Source organism: Aphidius gifuensis, linkage group LG4 (assembly GCF_014905175.1).
Source record: "Aphidius gifuensis isolate YNYX2018 linkage group LG4, ASM1490517v1, whole genome shotgun sequence".
In the NCBI taxonomy this organism is placed as follows: Eukaryota; Metazoa; Arthropoda; class Insecta; order Hymenoptera; family Braconidae; genus Aphidius; species Aphidius gifuensis.
In genome coordinates this window covers 4,272,507-4,294,018 of record NC_057791.1, presented here as the reverse complement: position 1 = coordinate 4,294,018, position 21,512 = coordinate 4,272,507, and the positions used below count along the sequence as shown (strand labels likewise).

The 21,512-nt window shown below is 23.9% G+C and overlaps 1 protein-coding gene across 2 annotated transcripts in view; it reads right to left on the bottom strand.

The window, feature by feature from the left end:
* Positions 1-885: 885 nt before the first annotated feature.
* Positions 886-21,512, bottom strand: part of LOC122854638 (bromodomain-containing protein DDB_G0270170) — a 47,917-nt gene continuing 27,290 nt past the window's right edge. The window contains exons 5-10 of one of the 2 annotated variants that reach the window (XM_044155472.1): positions 5,633-5,872; positions 5,093-5,234; positions 2,428-4,654; positions 2,178-2,337; positions 1,909-2,077; positions 886-1,797 (exon numbers count right to left, since the gene is read on the bottom strand). In XM_044155472.1, coding sequence (XP_044011407.1) covers positions 1,611-1,797; positions 1,909-2,077; positions 2,178-2,337; positions 2,428-4,654; positions 5,093-5,234; positions 5,633-5,872 — 3,125 coding nt within the window. In that variant the 3' untranslated portion in view covers positions 886-1,610. The remainder of the gene's footprint in view (positions 1,798-1,908; positions 2,078-2,177; positions 2,338-2,427; positions 4,655-5,092; positions 5,235-5,632; positions 5,873-21,512) is intronic. The other variant, XM_044155473.1, reaches the window with a different exon arrangement.

Here is a 21,512-nt window from a genome sequence, read left to right as displayed (position 1 = left end):
TTTCTTTAAAATTTTCCATGGTTTTCATTTTATTATTTTTACGTAAATATTTAATACGTAAAAATTATAATAATTCCATTGTAAAATTTTCCAAAATAAACAAAAAAATTAATCATGCTTTAAATATAATTATTTACACTAAATAATAATTAAAAATTTTTTTTTTTTTTTCGAATGCATTTAATTTGCTTAAATTAATAATTTAAATATTCCCTCATTAAAATTATACTGAAAGTGGATTTATATATATTTATTTATTTCATTTTTGTGTTTTCATTTATTTTATATATAGGTATATTAAAATTTTTATTTAATTTATCTTTCTCATTTGATTACACACTTTTAAATGTTGATTTAAAAAAATTTACAATCACACATAATGAATATCTAGATATTATAAATCATCTCATTAAATTTATCTTTCGAATTATTGATTTTCTACAAAATTAATGTCAATTTTTGTGACTAAAAAATAATTGTTTGTATAACAAAGTCAATGTTACAAATTTTACTAAAAAAACAAAATGATTTGGCGTAAAGAATAAGTGATCTACACAACTTGCGCCAGGCTTTATAAAATATTAATTAAAAAAAATAATAAAATAATACAAAAGACAATTGTTATCAATGATTGATTTAAAATAAAAATGGTTAAAACAATATTTTTTGTTTTTTTATGCGCACATGCTAGTTGTAGATAGTTTTTCAAAATTAAAATAATTTAAAAAATGATTAAAAATACCCACGAGAAAAAAATTGGAAGTTATCACACGTAAATTACGTTTAGAAACTACTTCATAGTTGACTTTAAAATTCTACACTTTAATAGTTATATTATTTTTCATTTTTCTATATTTTTAAATTTTTTTTTCACACTTTTATCTCTTTGAATTTATTATTAAAGTATTATTTTGTTGTTTTTTTTTTTTGATTTCCATATGAAACTTTAACAGATTTTTATCCTTCAAGCGTTGTATCATCAAACAATGTTGTCTTTATTTTTTTAAAATAATTTTTCAACATGAAAAACCCTTTTAATATTTTTTTTTATTTTTACATTTTTTCTTATTTTTTTCTTTTTTAAATATAAATATATTTTTATAATGTGTGAAAAATATATACTTGTTAAAACTACGTCACAAAAAAATATTGATTATATCTCTTCTATGAAAAAATTGTCAGTCTAAAGCACTAGAAAAATCTCCACACACAAAGCGTACAATAATTAATGCCTATTGACTTTATGAAACAATTATATCAGTTTGATTTATTTCGTCTGTCATATTTCATCACGTTTCGATAAATTCAATGTTTTTTTTTTAAATATTTTATTTTCTACTTTATTTATTTTATTCCGAGTGAATCAGTATAATGAAAAGTCATTTTGTTCAATTTGTGATGACGCTTGAAGGCACAAAACCTGTGATAAGTTTCAATGTTTTTTTTTTTTTTATATAAATTTTTCTCTTATTTTCTGTTCAATGTAGTTTTTTGTTTAATTTTTTCTTTTACTTTTAAATTTTATTTTGTATTCCATTGATTCCCACTCAGTTTTATATATCTTTTTTATTATTATTATTAGAGTTTTTATTTTTTTACACACTGTCGAGTCATCCAGGATTTTTAACAAGTTTTTTTCCACGATAGTCATAAACCCTCCGACAAAATAGTACCATATCAGATGGTACTGGTATTGGTGGTTGTCGATTTTCTCGAGGATAAATTAATTCACCATGAGGTACAATGAGACCCAGACACTCCAAACCTTCTTCCACTCTTCTTAAATTTTTTCGATATCTAAAAAGTTAAATAAACATTATTCATAAAATTCTCAAACTGTCATAAAAGCTTTTTTTTTTATTTTCATTAATATGTAAAGTTCTTTTTTATTTTTTATTTTATGCTTACCGACAGTACTCGTTGAAAGTTAAAATATAACACTTGTCCTCTATACAAGCTACACTGTTTGCGTCACGATGACGAGATGCAAAAACCTCATCCTCTGTGTCGTAATCAGTTCTGCCCTGTTCTGTATGTTCTGGTCTGTAGTACCAAAGTAAAGAAAACATCATTTCACCTGCAATGTAAACAGTTAAAAAAAACGAAGCAATTAATACATTGTTTTTCATTAACATGTTTTAAATATCAAGTTAATTAAATTTTTTAAAATCCTTTACCATCATCTGGATTTTCCCAAAGTGCTGCAATTTTTGCAACAAAAGGTAAATCAGCTTTTCGTTGACCACTTTTTAATAATACACAATCTCTAGGTCGTAATACATCTCCACTCGTGTGTCTCATACTTTTGTAACATCTACGAATTGCTGATTCTTCATTCTGTAATTAAATAATAACAATTATCAATTATAGATATATATATAATGAAAAAATAATAGTTATATTAAGGAGTGTTAATGTTAAACTGACCGTTAAATAAACTTTGGCCTCGTACGACTCGCCTTCCCAACTCCATCCATTGCTCCATTTGGGTTTGAGGAATGGTCTTTTAACAAGACTACAATTTTCATTGATTATAATATTATTATCCTCAGTCTTAGCATTCAATTTTTTACAATTTAATTTTTTTGTACTTTTATTATTATTTTTCTTTTTAACAAAAGCTCCTCCTCCTCCTCCTTTTTTAATATCATCAAATTTATTATTATCATCATTTGTTTTTATTTTAATTGTTGTATCAATTGCTGTTGATGTTGTAATTGTTGTTGTTATTGTTGCTGTTGGTGTTGGCGTTGTTGATAATAATTTTTGTTTATTTTTATTAAATTTATTAGCATTAATTTTTGTTTCTTTGTCATTTTTTAATACATCAGTCTTTGATGATAAACATAATTTTTCATTAACAACATTTTTAACAATTGTTTTTGGAACTTTTTTTATAATTGATAATAAATTAACTTTTTTATTATTATATTTATCATTATTATCTTTTATTAATTTTAATTTATTATTATTATTTTCATTTTTTTTACTTGTCATTATAACACTTTGTTGTATAACATTATTTATTGTTTCCATTATTGATAATTCACTTGCTGTTAAACCATTATTATTTGTTTTTATTATTTTTGGTTTTTTTGTTGTATTATTATTAATATTGTAATTATCAGCTTTACGTTTATTACAATCTTTATTTATTATTTGTTGTTTTTTATTGTTATTATTATTATTAATATTACTATTATTATTATTATAATTATTATTATTATTAATGATAGTAATTGGTGATTCACTAAAACCATCATCCGATGAAATGACAACACTTTCATTCATTGGATTTATTAATTTTTTATCATTCTCATCATCATTATCATCATCATCATCATTATTTCTTGTTGAGTCAACAGATAATGTACGTTTATCAAATTTCTTTTTTTTCGGTGAATTTGATAAACTATCTAATGATAATTTTCTTTTTGTCAATAATTGACACTTTGGCAATTCTTCATTGATAACTAAACGTTTATCATCGTCATCATCATCATCATCATCATCGTCATCATCATTATAATTATTATTATCATCATCAACTTGATCAGTTACAATTGGTTCATAATCTGGTTTTTCCCAATTACTATTATTATTGATATTATTATTAATATTATTATTAGCAACAACAACAGTAACATCATTATATTCTTCTTTAACATCAGTATCAATATCACCATCAAGTTTATCATCAATTAATAATATACCAGAATCTTTATCAATTTCTAATATTGATATTTGTCCTTCTTTTATACATTGTTCACATTTAATTAATTCACATTTAAAATTTGTATTTTCACATTTAACATTATCGCAATTATCATTATTACATGATGATAAATTATCAGTTATTTCACTTGTACATGATTCACATTTAACATTATTATTTTCAATTTTACAATCATTTATATTATTAATTGTTGTTTTTGTTGTTGATTTTTTAATTGGTGTTGATGTTTTTGTTGTTATTGGTATTGTTGATGAATCAATTGGTGACAATGTTTCTTGTTTAACTTCACATGTTGATGTACATATATTTTTATTATCATATGTATTATAATTTTTATGTAATTTATTATCATTATTACATGATTTCTTATCAATATTATTATTTTTATTTTTTTGTATTGTTGATGATGTATTATTATTATTAACATTATTAAATTGTTGTTGTTGTTGTTGATTATGATGATTATTAATTTGGACGCGATCCGTGTCCCAGGCGTTAGCACCATGTGGTGGTGCTAAACCAGCAAGACCTCTTGCTGGTGAGGGTGGTCCCACTAATGCACTGGGTGGCAATGACAGACCATGCCCCGTTACAACTGGCGCCCCCTTACCATTACCAATAAGGGGCCCAGTATCCACGTTTTTTGGACACGATTGCATTGGGCATGGACAACTTTGAAATGCTGGATGATCAACAATTTGTCGTCCTTGTGCATGCATATATGCAGGATTTGGTGGTGGTGGCGGAGGTGGAGGTGGTGGTGCTTGTGGTGGATAACCAGCGTAATATGGTGGCATTGGTGGATAATCACCTGGTGGTGGTGGTGGTGGTGGATATTCTAATACACCTGGACCACCTAAATTACCAGTACCACCAGTACCAGCTCCTCCTCCTGCTTCTGGATATCCGTAATATTGCCTAAAATTATATTGACAATATTTATTTCTCTTATATACAAATTTATAAATTTAAAATTATTAAATATTTTAAATATTTTATTAGAAATTCGATTGATAGCAATCACTTTTTTTTTATTTTATCGTAAATTTATTCATTAGAAAATTATAATAATACGCGAATTTACATACTACCTGTTGAAGAATATTGAAAAATTATTAGCTTGTTAAATTTCATGAGAAGTCACTTAATAATTACTGAATAAATAAGCTTTGTTCAAAATTTTTTTCATTATTTTTTCTATTCTTTTTTTTTTTTTCTTAAAAAATAAAAGTATTGGAAAAAGTTGAAGAATATTTTTTCTATTTTAGTTTTTAATTTGGAAAAAATAGTTTTTTTTTCTCATTTTTTATTGACATTTTAAAACTTTAAAATAATAATAACTATTTGTCATCTTACCTTCGATAAGGTGATGGATATTTGTAGTAAGGCGGCGGATGCGAATGGGGATGTGGATAAGTTGGTGGATAACAAAGTTCTTGATATTGTGGTGGTGTACCGTAATACTGTGGACAATAGGCTCGATAAAAACCTCCACCTGCTGAAAAAAAATAAATAAAAACCAATTAATTCAAATACTCTTTAAATATTAAATAAATAAATTTTGATAATTAGTTTTTCACTTTCATAGACTGAATGATATTATAAACACTACTGTATTATTATTCTCTTTTATTCAAAATAAATAGATATGAAAATCAGCATATTTTTTTAAAACTTACTCAAGTCTTTGACTTATTTAAAAAAGAATCTGAGCTCTAAGTAGCTTAAAACTTTTCATAAATAATCTTCAATAACGACATAAAATTTTCTTTTCACAAAGTAATAATAACTATTATAATTATGAATAAAAAAATAAAAAATAACATTAAAATTGTTAATAATATAATAGAGAAAATATAGAGAATAAAAGAAAAAAAAAGAAAAAAAATTTCTCACAATTGGGAACAATCGATGTAGTTGGATTTATTGAAGATGACAATCTGGAGTCCATTTTATGATACGAAAGCAACGAATTACCTGTGCTATTCGTTCCACCGGAAGTTGTTGATGTTGAGACAAGATCGTCAGAGCCTTCTGAATTTTGGGGTGGTGTAGGTGTTGGCTCTGGTGGTGGTCCCTTAACTGGTGGTAACGTGGGAGGATGCTGTATAAGCGGACCAGCCGGTTGATAGTATCCTGAAATCATAAATTAACACATGATTAATTTATATATACACAAATATTATTTTCACAATATTATTATACTTTCAATATTCAAAAAATAATATTTAAAAAAACACCAACAGTAAAAATACTCGATGATAAAAAATAAATCAATGTCACAATATGATTTTTATTTTAAAAATATATTAAATTTTTAATTTAAATTAACAATAAAAAATATTAACATCATTTTAAAAAATAAAGTATCTCGATGAAGTTTTTATACAGTTAATTTATTAAATATTCGGGTAAAAAAATATAAGTAAATTAAAAAATATCAAATTGAATAACGAATATTTTAAATTTTCACAATCAATTAGATAATTACATTTGAATAAAATTCATGTAATCAATTTAAAATATTATCGGAAAAATAAATTAATAAATTAGATTTATTAAATGTAATTGAACATATTTTAAATATTATAATTAATATTTTTTTAGCATTAAATTTTTAATAATAACCAAAAATTTATTTGACCTCAATATAAAAAAACTTTTTTTTTGAATAATTTAAAAAAAAAAAAAAATACTGCGTAAGCGCATTTTGCTTGGAATTTTTATGGTTCTCAACTGTTTGATTTTATTTTTTTTTAAAAAAAGAATTTTTTTCATTTTATTCAAGTTGTATATGCGGGTATGTGTATAGTTGTATGAATATATATACTTGGGGTATATATGCCGAGACAGTCTGATGTAAAATAAGCGACAGGCAAAGAGGTAAACCAGACAAGATAGCCACAAAAAGAAGTTGAAGCATCGTGCTGGGGTAAAGGCCGATGCCCGGTGATACTCTTCGTCAGTTATACTTGTGGTATATGTACGTGGGTTGTTTTTTATAAACTATTATTTTTTTTATGTATTATAACACCTGGTGAAAGGTTCTAAGACCTTAAATCTAGTTTAACACATAAAACCCACACTCGTGACAAACTAAAATGTATCATCATCATCTTAAAAACAGGCTACATAAATTTATCAACTTTATACATTATAAAATTTTCATCATTATAATTGTCTTAAATTATAAACCATCATTTTTTTTTTTTAAAGTATTATATCACGACTAAAATAATATCATCGTCATACCAAAATTTTACGACCTTATAATCCAGAAGTATAAAATATCCTGATAAATAATTTACCAAAAATAAATTGATTTATTTATTTGATATAAAATTGAAATTAATTATGATTTAAAAATTAATTATCTTAAAAATATTTTATGAATTATGTTTATTTTTTTTTTAAATAATTTCAGCCATTGTTATTTTATATTTTCAATGTAGAATATTTTTTTAATGTAAATATTTTTCTGTTTCAGATGAATTTCAATGGAATCACTATACTTAAGTGGTAAGTCTATTAATCATATAATAAATAGAGTTATTTTTTTTTATGCTCAGTGCATAGTAAAATAGAGTCACATTGAAAAATATTATTTTACGTATATATATATATTCTAAAACGGGAAGTTGTATATATTTAAGTATAATTCTGAAGATAACTATGAGTGAGAATCAGAGATTGGAACCGTAACGGCTCGATAGACTTGGTCAACTTTTATACCAGTAGAAAAGAGATCGTCAATCTGTACGCTTGGATGATTTTAACGGATATATTTACAATGTCTTCTTTTATATACCACGTGAATATATCAAATAAATTTTTTTTTATTCTATAAATTTCATTATTATAATTGAAAAGTATTTTAATTATATATTGGAATATTGAATTTAATTGAATTTAAAAATAATAAAAAAATTTTAATCTCAATTTTTTTTTTATTTAATTTTTAATTTAATAATTTACATTTATCTATCAACAAATATTTCATACTAAAAAACGAAATAATCATGTGGAAAAAATTCCATATTAAAATTGGATTACTTAAAAAAATAACTCTCCAAAAGATTACCATAAAAAAATACTTTTTTCCATCGAAAAAATTCTATAGAAAAATCATGCTAGACAAAAACCAAAAGGCATCAATCTCGTATATATTAAAAATGATAAAAATAACAATAATAATTTTCAAATCAATTTTTTTCTTTCATATAACAATATTTCAACGTGATATTCTAAAAACAAATAAATAAACCGATATAAACCAGACATTTTTATTTATTTTTTATTGTATTTTACATGAAATAAAATCGATAGGTCTAGTCAAAGGTTGTGTCACTGTTATAATATATACATATATATAAAATAATCGATCACCCACAAGCAACATATATATATAGAGGAGATACTAACTCTAATTATAAATTGAACATGTAATTCAATTCCATCAATCTTTAGGCTAGTTGGTAAGTACATTAAAAAGAGAAAAATTAAAAGAAAAAAAAAAAATGAAAAGAGAGAGGGAGAGATGCAAAGCTCAACCTGATTTCGATATATATACATGTATATTTATCAACAAAGAAGGGTCTCTTTGGTATGTCTGGACGTCTGATGGTTAACTTGACTGACTCCCACTTAGTCATTGCCACATTATAGCCATACAGAGAGTATAAAGAGAAAGAGAAAGAGAGAGGGAGAGAGAGTAGTGAGAGGTCGTTTGGCGGATTACCTTGCCAAGGTAGTATGGCATATTTTTGTATGTATATGATAATAGTGGTAGTAGCAGCTACCTCACAGTTGTCAAGTAACTTGAAAATTTTCACAAACCGAAAGTCAAGGATTCAATTGGTACTTGATTAAATATGTATGTACTTTGTTACATATATATATATGAACATTGAATCTCTAAACTTGCAGTACATACATACAAAGCCAAGAATGTATATGTAGATTAGTTAAATACTTTGAATACAGTAAATGTACGTGTACTGGGTGTTAAGTAAGTATATACATTAAACTATATATATGTTACAAGATAAAGAAGAAAAAAAAATATAATACAAATAAAAGCTAGAGCAACGAGCGATTTGCAATGTACGATATGAAATGAGAAGAACAGCTAATGTATAAAAACGAATACCAATGTGTGCACAGTTAAGTTCCTGGTTTTCGATCTGTGACCTGGTCCCTCAGGCACACCATACTCTTTACAACAAGACAGCTGATGACGTCATACTTGACTTTAGCTACCACATTATTGAGGTGAACGCACTCATGGTGTGTGTACTTTTTTTTAATTTTTTTTTGGTACTCGGATTTTTTTTTCCTTTATTTATTGTTGATTTTTTTTTACTCTGGCATCTTCAAAGATGCTAATTTTTTTTCTTCTTCTTCTTCTTTAAGTAAATAACAATTCTAGCTTGTTGATTTTTGATTTTTTTTTTTTTATTTTATTTTCATCATCGTATTGCTTGTTAAACTTGTGACAAGTGGAATTTCTATTGTCTAATTTATTTATTTATTTATTTGAAAATGTTGTCAGGTGTCATTTACTTTAATTTGAAAAAATAAAATAAATATTTTTTTCATTTTTTAGTTGATGATTTAATGTGTTGTTTTGAACATTAGTTATTTATTTTTTATTTTAAATAATTAAATGTTTTAATAAATTAAAATTTATCTATATTTTTTTTTTTTTTTCTTTATACACAATTGTGCATTTGAATATTGTATTTTATTTTTGTATTGACGTATATTTATGACGTCATATTGTGTATGTCAAGCACAGAAGTGTAAAGAGGTCAAATTTCGTGTATATATATATGGCGCATGTCGGTAGCAATGTGGAAAGCGCTAAATCAAACGATCCAGGGATAATTGGTATTCACTGGGGGGGATTTATCAAATGGGGGATGACACTGCCAATTTGGTGTTTAGTTTCCTCATTGAGTAACTCTTGAATTATTCAAGATAAAATTTAAAATAATAAAAAAATAACAATTTTTATTTTTATCAAGTTGTTTAGTTAAAAAAAAAAAAATATCAAGAGAGAGCTTTGTATTGACATTGAAGCAAAATGAAATGGAAAGATGAAAAGAGTGTTTTTTTTTTTTTTTTAAAAAAAAAGGAAGTCAAGTCTGTTAACTGGTCAATTGGTCGACGTTAAGTATTTCTACAGTATAGCGATATATGATATCAACAAACTACGTGACTTGGTATATCAGTACGTGTTCATTTTATTCGTATATTTCAACGTCCAAAGTTAAATTCAAAACTAGCGTCGACATATCGACCACCGGACGCATCATTGAACCGTTAAAAATTCACTATAAACCCATCAATCATCGTGTATTTTTTATTCTTTATATATATTTAGTGTTATTTTTATTTATTCAATTTTGTTTTTTGAATAAATATTTATTTCTTCAATCAGCATTAAGTGCTAATTATTTTTTAATTGTCAAATATTTTCAATATAAATTAAATTAGCAAATAAATTTAAAAAATAATCAAATGCCAATAATTTATTAATATTTTAATTAATAATAATATATCTCAAGTAGTATTTCAATTTAAATAAAAGTTATTTTACAAAAAAAAAATTTTATTAGCTATAAATATATCTAATTGAATTAAAAAATGAATATAAAATTATTATAACTATTTTTTATTATTGTTTGAACGTTACATGAAATTACGAGAGTGTATATATATATATTTTATGAATCTTGACAATTGAGGTTACTCGGTTGTTGGTCTACGCCAATGGTCCAAAGCAGGTCGCAACTTTTGCTTCTACTAAGCTACAATAATATGCCTGCAGCAGTTATAAAATGCTATAATTTTTTTATTTTTCATCTAAATTTTTTATTGCATTTTTTTCATTTCTATCAATATACTTATAATAACATCCCTGACTATAGTATTATTATTTTATTTCATATTTTTTCACTGATAAAAATATAATTTTTACATTAAAATACGTGTCTTAAAAATATAATATAGAATTTAATCAATTCATTGTAATGGTAGAATGATTTCCTGTATACATATGGTCAATTATTGGTTATTTTTTATATGAATTTTATATATTTTTTTAATTTAAAATTTTTTATTATATTTTTCTTTGTTTATTCAAGAATGCAGGCTTGTATTAAATACGACCTCAAAGCCACGATGACCCTGATGGATCATTCATCCATAACATTAAATATATGATTTTTATTTTTATTATTTTTCTTGAAATTCTAAAAATAATAATAACAATATTAATTAGTTAAAATACCGTTTTTCGTTAAGAGTATATATATATAAACTTTTCAACTTGTTTTGTAAAAGTTTGATAAGGATTCATACAAATTGACTTGAATAAAAATAAAAAGAAAAAGGTGTAAACCGTTGGATTAAGGAGTTTGTCTTGAACATCCGATTCAAGTTTGGTTAAAACTTTTACAAGTAGGTTATACTATATCTTTTTTCGAAATTATCTCTTTTGCTTATGCTTTGTAAATTTTTTCTTACTCTGCATATATTTTTTTTTATTCTTTTAATGTAAAAGTTTAAAATACGATCACCAAATCCTGATGGAAGAAAATTGCTATCATTGAGCCAAAAATAAAACAGAATTTTTGGGAATGAATGTTTGAATATATATATATTTATTCTTGTGGACAAATACTAAAAATATAAATTCTATTTTTGTTAAATCAAGTAGAAGCGAGTAAGCAAAAATAAGATAAAATAATCATGTTAAATAAAATAATAAAAAAATAAATATATATAATAAAAAGAAAGAGAGGAAGGTCAAGGCGTGCTAGAAACACAAATGACTGTAACATCAGTTGTTCCAAGGAAAAAATAAAATAAAAAATTACAAGTTGTGTGTCTTTTTGTAGAATAGTAAATTAAAATACCGCACCTTGAGTGACTCAATGATTTTGATATTACACTACTTAATTACTCAAGATTTTTTTTATTCAATAAAACTCAAGTTAAACTCAAAGTATGTCTTTTTTTTTTTTATTATTTTTAAAACTTTTACAAGTGCCTAACTCCATCATATTTAATTAAAAATAATTGCGCGACTTTGGCACGTTAATTTCTGTCTAGTGTTATTTTTCTCTTTCAATTTTTCCGATAAAAAAATGTTTACCAAAGATCTCCAGTGTAATTTCTTTAGCTTTTTTTTGTGTAAAAAAAAAATTCTCTGGATTATCTTGGTAATTGAGACAATCCGTAACTCGTAGAATTTACAGAGAAATCCAGACAAAATCTGGAGAAATATGAAAAAAAATTTACTGTGTTTAACAATAGCATAGCAACGCACGATAAAGAGACATAAGTTATATAAATCATTCAGCCAATGAAACGACATTATGAAGTCTTACAACCTTCATTTCGAATATAGAGAATTATTTTTTTTTACGTATGAATTTTGCACCTGTTAAGAAATTTTTTAAGGACATACATTTATTTTTTTTTTAGTATTTCTTTGATTCCGATTAGATGAATATATATTTTTTTAAGTACTGAGAAAAGTTTTTTAGTATCATGCGGTAAAAAAAAAAAAAAAAAAAACCGTGACTTGATAGTGAGTACTGGCTGCGAAAGCTACAATCTGTGTCCTCTACTTTCACCCAGTGAAATGCCAACTGGTTAGGTGCCACCCGATGAGATTATTACTTTGTGTACACACGAAGCTTCGGATTTCTGCGATTTATACACGCTGGATAACTCACTTGCACGCCTCCCGGTCAATTAAGCCCCAAGGCTTTTATTAAACCCTGTTTTTTTTTTTTATATTTTTTACTGCTTTCCAACTACCCATACCACCATTCCAATCTACCGACAAAATGTTGGAAAATCTAGAAAATCCGCTATCCATAGATAGGACTAAATTCTTCGAAAAAAAAAAAGCTCGGTTAGCATGTTACCTTTTATACTTTTTGACTGTAAAATTAACTTGGATTTTTCCGATTTTTTTTTTTACTGAGTTTAAAAATGATATAAATTCATTTGTTACAGGCTGAAAAAAAATTTCATTTTTTATTTTCCAATCAAGAAATATGTATGTATGTATTTTTTTTTTTTCATTTCTATTTGATAAAAATAATATATATATATACATATTTTTTTTTTTTTGACCTTTTAAAATCATTAAACATGAAGAATTTATTCAACGGTGAAAGCTATTAGTACAAGTTAACTACTTTTTTTATTTATTTTTTGTTGAATTCTATAAAGAATAATTAAAAAAATGAAAAAATAATATTTACTTATTTCTTGAGATGATTTGTTTTAACAAAGTAATTTAATTTAGAGATTTTAAAGATTTTTTATTTTAAGAAAAATAAAAAAAATAATAAATCAATAATCTCTTGGAAAATAACAAACAAAAGCATCAATAACGTTTTTGTTTGTTCACCATTTACTTGGCGTAAGTAATAATAATCAGTTATGCAATTATTCACATTGAAAAAATAATAACAAGGAAAATACATGGAATAACGTAACAGTAAATAAATAAATTTTCAATAATGTATGTATTAAAACTAATACTAGTTTTATATAATAAGATAAAAATATTTAATAAACTCAAATGATTATAATTAAATATTAATAATAATTCAAACATGAAATAATTATTAAATAAAAAAAAATCATAAATTATAAAAATTAAATATTAATTTTTTTTTTTTCTTTCCACAACAATCGTGTCTTTCTTAGTTTGTGAAAGTTCTCAGCAATACTGTGACTTTCTTCACACTCGTACATATTTTAATGAAATAATAAAAAAAAATTAATATAGCAATAATATTTATAAGGAAAAAAATTAAATAAAAAAAAAGAAATATGTACTTTAAAATTGAATAATAATTATTACATTTCAAATCTATTAAAAATGTCAAATGAATATGAAGAAAAAAAAAATCATAAATTATAAAAATTAAATATTAATTTTTAATTTTAAAAAGGTTAAATTTCGGTAATTTTTTTTCACTGTAATAAAAACGACACACGTTAACATCTGTCTAATGTCTAACGGAAAATATAAATAAATGTATCTTTCATGTGGCCATAAGACAAATTTACCTCTTAGCAAGTATGCAGCTAACATCATGTCCTTAAGTTGTGGCAAATAGAGACCATTTAATAAACCATGATTTGCATAGTTTAAATTTGTATTATGTATAAAATTTAATCCACTATCAATACCACTTAAATTATTTAAATGATGTAATGATGATAAATGACATGGATCACTCAAAATTGTCATATTTTCAAATAAACATATAATGTATTGTCATTTTAATATCTGATTTATAACTGAAATAACAATTACAATAAAATCAAAAAAAATTATTTAAAATTGAATAATATATAACAATAAATCGTGATTTAAAATTAAAAATAATGAAGAAGAATTTTAAATACATACACTAAAAAATAATTGAAAAGAAATTGATGATACAACAAGATTAGAATTAATAAAAATAAATATAATAAATATTTAAAATAAAATAAATAATAATTAAAATATTAAAATAAAAAATTTAATGTATTTTTTTTATAATTCAATTCATTTGGTGTTTGTGTTATATTGTTTTTATAATTATATATAAACAAACACACGAAATATTAACTAATCTGTGTTAATTTCAAAATACGGAATAATATAAATAAATGTATGTTTCCATTATATGATAAATAATTACCTCTTAGCATTAGTATGCACTGAACATTATGTCCATTTACATGTTCTATAAAAATTAGAGTGTACTTAAATAAGTTAGATTAATAACTGCATTATTTTGAATAATTTAAATGTTATGTATTATGTTATAAAATTAAATCCACAATAAAATCAACTACAATAATTATAAATTGATGAATAATGATGATAATGATGTTGACATAAAGATTATGAATAAACTGTAATAATGTTGCTAATATTTGTTATCAATATACTTCATATCAATTTTACACCCAATAATTCACATATTTTACACTGTATTTTTGTCATTTTAATATCTGATTTATCACTCACTATTTTTTTACTATTCATCTTGACATTAACACTCGATAAAATCATAAAAAAAACATTTTCTTTTTTCCATACATAATAGTCTATAGATAAAGCTTTACTCCAAGAGATGCATTATTATTTTTTTTTTTAAACTGTCATTTATCATATTGTATATTTGGTGTCATATTTTTTTATTTTCATAAATTTTTTATTAAATAATAATGTAGTTCATTCAAGTTGTTAAGGATACAATTGTCCTCATTTAAAATTCTGTAAATAAAGTGACATTTGTTTGAATAAAAGTGGTTGAATGTCATCGACCTCAGTGGCAAGCCAGGACAGAGTCCTCCTGTCGAGCGTCTCGAGCAGCTAACGGACCGAGAGAGAATAAAATGAGAGAGATAGATAGTGAGGGATTCGTTAAAAAGTTAAAAGCCAGAAAATAGTATTTGTGTGTGTGTGTGTAAATGCATCAGCATCGTTAACGCTTTTGCGAATTTTACACGGAATGATACTTGTTACATTTGTCAAATTTGTTGCGAGAGGATGTAAAAGTTTTTTTTTTCAAACTAAAATTGAAAAAAGAAAAAAAAAACATATCTGATTAAAAAGTACTCATGAGTCTTTGAATATTTATTAAAAAGTAAATAACAAAAAAAAATTGATTAATTATATTTTTTGACCGATCGAAATCCACGTGTCGTTATTTTCGAAGGCCATTCGATAATCGGTTATTTTATGTCATATCATTTTTTTTATTTTTTTCTTTTTGCAAATGGAATATAGACACGATACTCTTATCACCATATTGGTTAAGTATTAAATGTAAATAAAAACCGTCAAAATCTTTGAATGATATTACGTGAAAAATTATATTTTTATAACCATTGAGAAAATATTTATATAAAAAACAATTTCAACGTGTTATTCATAAATAAATTTCACGTGTTTGTTAAATATATATTTATCAATTAAATCAACATCTATATATATAATTTAAAAAAGGTTATATCATGTATTTTATTTTAGAACTCTATGTTTTGTCGTTTTTTTTTTTCATGATACTCATAAAAAATTGCTTGTCCATCCACGGTTGAAATGACAAACAAAATCGTAAAAAAAAAAAAAAAAAGAAAATAAATAAATAAAAGATAAACAGGGTAAAAAGGATAAGGTAGTAAATAGTGGTGCTCAAGATGGGATGTAATAAAGAAAGTCGACGATTTTACAAGAGTCGTTCAGAAAGAAAAATAAAAAATAAAAAAGGTGATCCGTTTTTTTCATTTTTTTTTTTTTGAGGGAAATTGTGATTCGCCTTCACGTAGACAGGCTAAATCGATCGTCTACGTGGTTGGAGTACTTGAAAATTGCCCTTTTCTATCAACACAATTTAATATACATATATATATTTCTATATCATATACACTTTCATTTACGATTATTAAAAAATTGTTCAGACAGTGCCAAAAAAAAATTTTTGATTATTATTTTCATCTGTGCAAACACGTACAAATTTATTTATATATATACCTATTTTTTTTTTTTTTTTCGTTTAGGTATTCCCTTGATACCGTCTCAATGATTTTATTTTTTTTTTAAATTATTTTTTCCCAAACGTTTTAGATTATTCAAATGCCATTATGAATCTATCAGTATGTCAAATATGTTTTATGATTTTTTTATTTTTTCGTTCATCAAAATCTTATATTTTCGATCGTAAAAAAAATATATATTTTATTTTTGTTATTTATTTTTTTTTATGGTGACTGATAAAAGCTCTTTACCCTCCTTGGGATTTACCGACACGTGAGTCACACATTTCCGGTGTGACCGAATCCGGTGTAAGAGTTTTTGATTTGTCATATAAACAACCTACTCGTGTCGGTTATTACAATGATTATTATTATTTTATTTTTTATTTTTATATATTATGAATAATATAACAGATAATAATTGGAAATGATGAATGAAATATCGTAAATAATAAATTGTTTGAAAAAAAAAATATATGCATAATTTAAAATAGAGGGTGAATTTAAAAAATATTTATTGTACAATAAATCGTGAATAATTTAAAATATTAGATTCAAATTTTTTTTATTAACACATGTTTTTTATATATAGTTTTTATATTAAAGACTATTGAAAAATATTGTCATTGAGTTATTTGAGTTATTTGGTGCATTACAAATTGATTTTCTTGGATTTAAAGTTGGCATAATGATTTGTGAATATATCCCATATGAAAAAGACTTAACAAATAGTTATTCAAAAATTTACAAATCATCCTGTCAACTATTCATTGATGAAAAATATTTTCTAATACATCAGATGTACTTAAAAAACTATCCAATAAAATTTTTCAATACATCACAGTATTTTTATTTGAATAGTTAAATTAAAAATTAGACTATCGTAAATTGAAAAATTTTATAATTAAAAAAAAAAAAAAAAAGTAATTTTAAAAAGTAATAAAATTTATTTAACAATAACTAATTGATAATAAAAGAAAAAAAATATTCATGCTATAATAAACACAATATATAACAGAGTTTTAAAAAAAATCATTTCCGGATAAAAATTGAATTTACTGCTACGAGGAAGTTTAGTGGTTTTGGGACGCACCATTCACGGTGCGCACAACGGTCAATGATGTAACTCACGTTGGAACGTGTTGGTTATATAGCATAAGAAAAAAAATAAAAAATCATATACCTATATATATTTATAAAACATAAAAGGCTCAGAATGAGTATGTACTAGAAGAGACGCGCAGACCTCTAAATGCGTATATTATATTGCAAAAAAGAGCTATAAAAAAATCGATAATTTATACGTGTTAAAATATATACGCGAATGTGTTATCTGAAGAAACTACCTGCACTCGAATATAGACCATTTATAAATTTTCACTCATGCCCAGTTAAATTCAGTAATGAAGAAGAATAAAAATAAATGAAAATAAAAAATTATAAAATGTATTAAGTATATAATAGAAAAATAAATTGCACTACATGCTGCAAGTTTGAACAATGTTCTGTTAGATAAAAAAAAAAAAAAAGGGATGGGAAAAAATAAAAAACTTGACATTCACACAAACAAAGAAATATATGTACGAGTTATGTTAGTTGTTGAGGAAATAAAATTGAAGTACAGTGGCAGTCAACAAGTTACATCATTTCTCATTTCATGGTATGAATTTTTTTTTCTTTTTTCTGATATAGAGTCAAGTTGAGATGAGAATTTAGATGAAATTTATACATGTACTAGGATTACAATAAAAAAAAATTATTATTTTATTCTTTCATCATCATTCGGTATATATATATAATTTTTAAATTCAAAATATACTGAATTTTTAATTTTAAATATGAAATAAAAAAAACCCAGATTTATACAATTTATTTTTATCCAATGATTTTTGATATTTAAAAAAAAAAAAAAAATGGTAATAATAAATATTAAAATATGATAAATTTCATCAATAAAAGATAAATATTATTTATTCATTTGGAAAAATTAATATTGATATATAAAATAAAAAACTAGTCACTCGAATTTAATTAATATAAGCTTTTTAATTTAGTCGTAAAATACATATAAATATTTATTGAAAAATAAAATATATAAAAAATTAAATGTTATCAAATATCCACTCAAGTATATTAATAGAAAATATCATTTTTTAAAATGATGAATAATTATTTTGTCTACTTTACAACGTGTCATATTGATAATAATATATATAATATTGTTTTATCATAATGATTCGTCATGATGATGATGATTATTATCACCACCAACGAAAGCACATTTAGTTTCTATCAACGAATATATAATGAACATGTGTTATATTATCTTTTGAGGACATAATACCCGGCGCTAATTCACAACCAACATTTATCGTCATAACTAAAATCAGATATAATCAAATCTAATGAAACTAGCTTCAATATAAACATCAATAAATTAAATTCATGAATATTCATATAATTTCACAGTTGTTATATACGCTTGTTGTGTTATTTAAATATATATTTTTTTTTATTATTCAATTTTAAACTAATTTTATTATTGGTTAAACAAATTGAAAAAAATTATAAAATTTAATTTAAATATTTTTTTTTTTTATGTATACAAATACATAAATTTATTTTTAATTATTATATATAAAAATACCTTTGATATTTTGAGATTAAAAATTATATTTAAATTATTTTTTCTACATCATACAATAATTTAACCCCATAGCTAACACTTGTTGCTTCAGTTAAAACACAATGCGATTAAAATCGTAAAACCAGGAAAAACGAATATAGAGTGAAACACAAGTGAAGAAGAAAATGAGAGACTAGAATTTTTTTATGTATCTGTGTATGAGATAGATAGGTATATAAAAAAAAAAAAAAAAAAAAAGTCAATCAACACGCTGGATTTTTTAACATCACTCGATCAATCCAACCACATTTTTTTTTTTTCCTTTCTGACATAAACCGTCAATTTTTTCTCTATATATTTTTTTCAATTTTTTTATTATTGCATCAGTTATCACTATAATAAAATCAAACTATTCCCTTGTGCACTTGAATCATAAAAAAAATATTTTAACTTTGATAATAATATTGCAAAAATTAGATGAAAAAAATTACAACGTCATAATTTTATTTTTAAAATTTCATATCACATATAATTTGATTAAAAAAAATATATATATATACATATAATCACGTCAGAATGTGTGTCGAGTTAATGTTGTACTAGTCAACTATTGAAATATATAATCGTGGGTGCTTGTATATTTTGACCCCCGTTTCTCCTCACCTCCCACTTGAGATAAGTTTAGTCAGTAAGCAAGAGTACAATAAAAAAAAATATTTGATTTAATTTTACGAAATATAGAATAGAAAAAAAAATATATATTTAATTGATAGATATTTATAAAATGATTATTTAAATATTTATATTAATATTAATAATACAAATATTTAAATAAATTAATTAATAGATAGTATAATATTAACTGTTAATAAAATATAACTAAAGCACACACGCGACGTTTGTCTTTGAAGAGCTCACGATTCAACTGCGTACTGCGTTACACTGAGTACTTTGAGTATGTAAGTAAGTAGTATATCCAAGCAATGCAAACCGGCATTTATCCACTGGCACCAGAGTACATAAAAACATTTATATATATACACACACAGACAAATACTTTTAAACGTGCGAGTATGAATTATCCCGCTTTAGTTAGCATCATATTTTATACACAAAAATAAAAACAATAATATAAAAAAACGAAAAACAAAGACAAACAAAATGGAGCTATTTTGTGTATATTAGAATAAAAAAAATATATGAAACATAAATCAAAGTTATGTACTCTCTTGTTTTATGTCTATATATGAAATTCTTTTTTTTTTTTCAATAATTATATGTGTATGAAATAGGAGGTAAATAAAATTAACGATGAACAACGACGACGTATGATTCTATAAAGAGTGTCGAACTGGCACGAGACTATTGGTTACTACTTGTTTGTATCTACTAAATAACATAGCCAAGTTTCAATGCTTAACTTATGCGCTGGTATATAAATTTTCTCCTCTTTTACTCATCGACCCTCTCTTCTATATTTCTTGTTACCTCACGACCTCCTTATTCTCTCATCGCCCTATATATGATAATAATTTTCTTTACCCATATTTTTCATATTGAAAATACAAAATATGTGAAAGAAAAAAATTTTAAATATATAGATATACTCTTATTTTTATTCATGTTTATGTCTGTTCTGTTTTTCTGTTTTTCTTTTTTTTTATACTTTTTTTTATTTTCTATCGATTTTTCACTGTTTTCATGTGTCTGTTATATATTTTACTTCGTGTTTATGATTATAACCATTACAAAAAGAAAAAAATAAAAAATATTTAGACATTTTTTTCTCATTTTAAAAGAGAATTTTTTTTTTTTTTTTTTATCTCAACTGGTTTAACGGTATCATACAGCTTTTATTTGGATTAAATTTCAAGTTTTGTGGTTAAAAAAAAATTATTTTTTCTTTTTTTTTTTTTATATATATCTCTTGAGGGTTTGTATATTGAATTGCATATCAGTGAATTTTTTATTTTCTCTTTTTCTCGCATTGTGATATTACAAAAGTATTATTATATTTTTATTTTTTTTATTAGGTAATTATATAAAAACTTAGTAAATACTAATTATATAAATAAAAACAAAAAAACATGCTAATTTTTTATTTTTAAATATTCATAATAGAGCAAATTTTTTTTTTCTTCATCATAATTGAATTAGTTTTGGTTGAATAGTGCAATTAAAAAAAAACCCTAAAAATAAAATTAAAAAAATGACGCAAATTTAATATTGTAAAATAAAAATAGTATTTTTTCTTTTTCAAATCTAATAATGTGTGTTTTGAGGTGATGTAAATTGTACATATAAAAAAAAAAAAGGATATATTTCAAATGTGTATGTAGTTAAATAGGTGTAGTAGTTGAATATAGTGAGAGAATGATCAACAGGGTAAGAGAGTCGTGTCATTCGTGCAGTAGCTAGTAAGCAAGGTCGAGTCACGAGACACCGACTAGCAGCAAAGCACAAATACATATTTACAATTATGTATTAAATGAAAAATAAAAATGAAAAAACAACGTCATATATTCATGCATTTATACAAAACACTTGCCGGTAAAATAAAATCATGTATGTATTGCGCAGTGT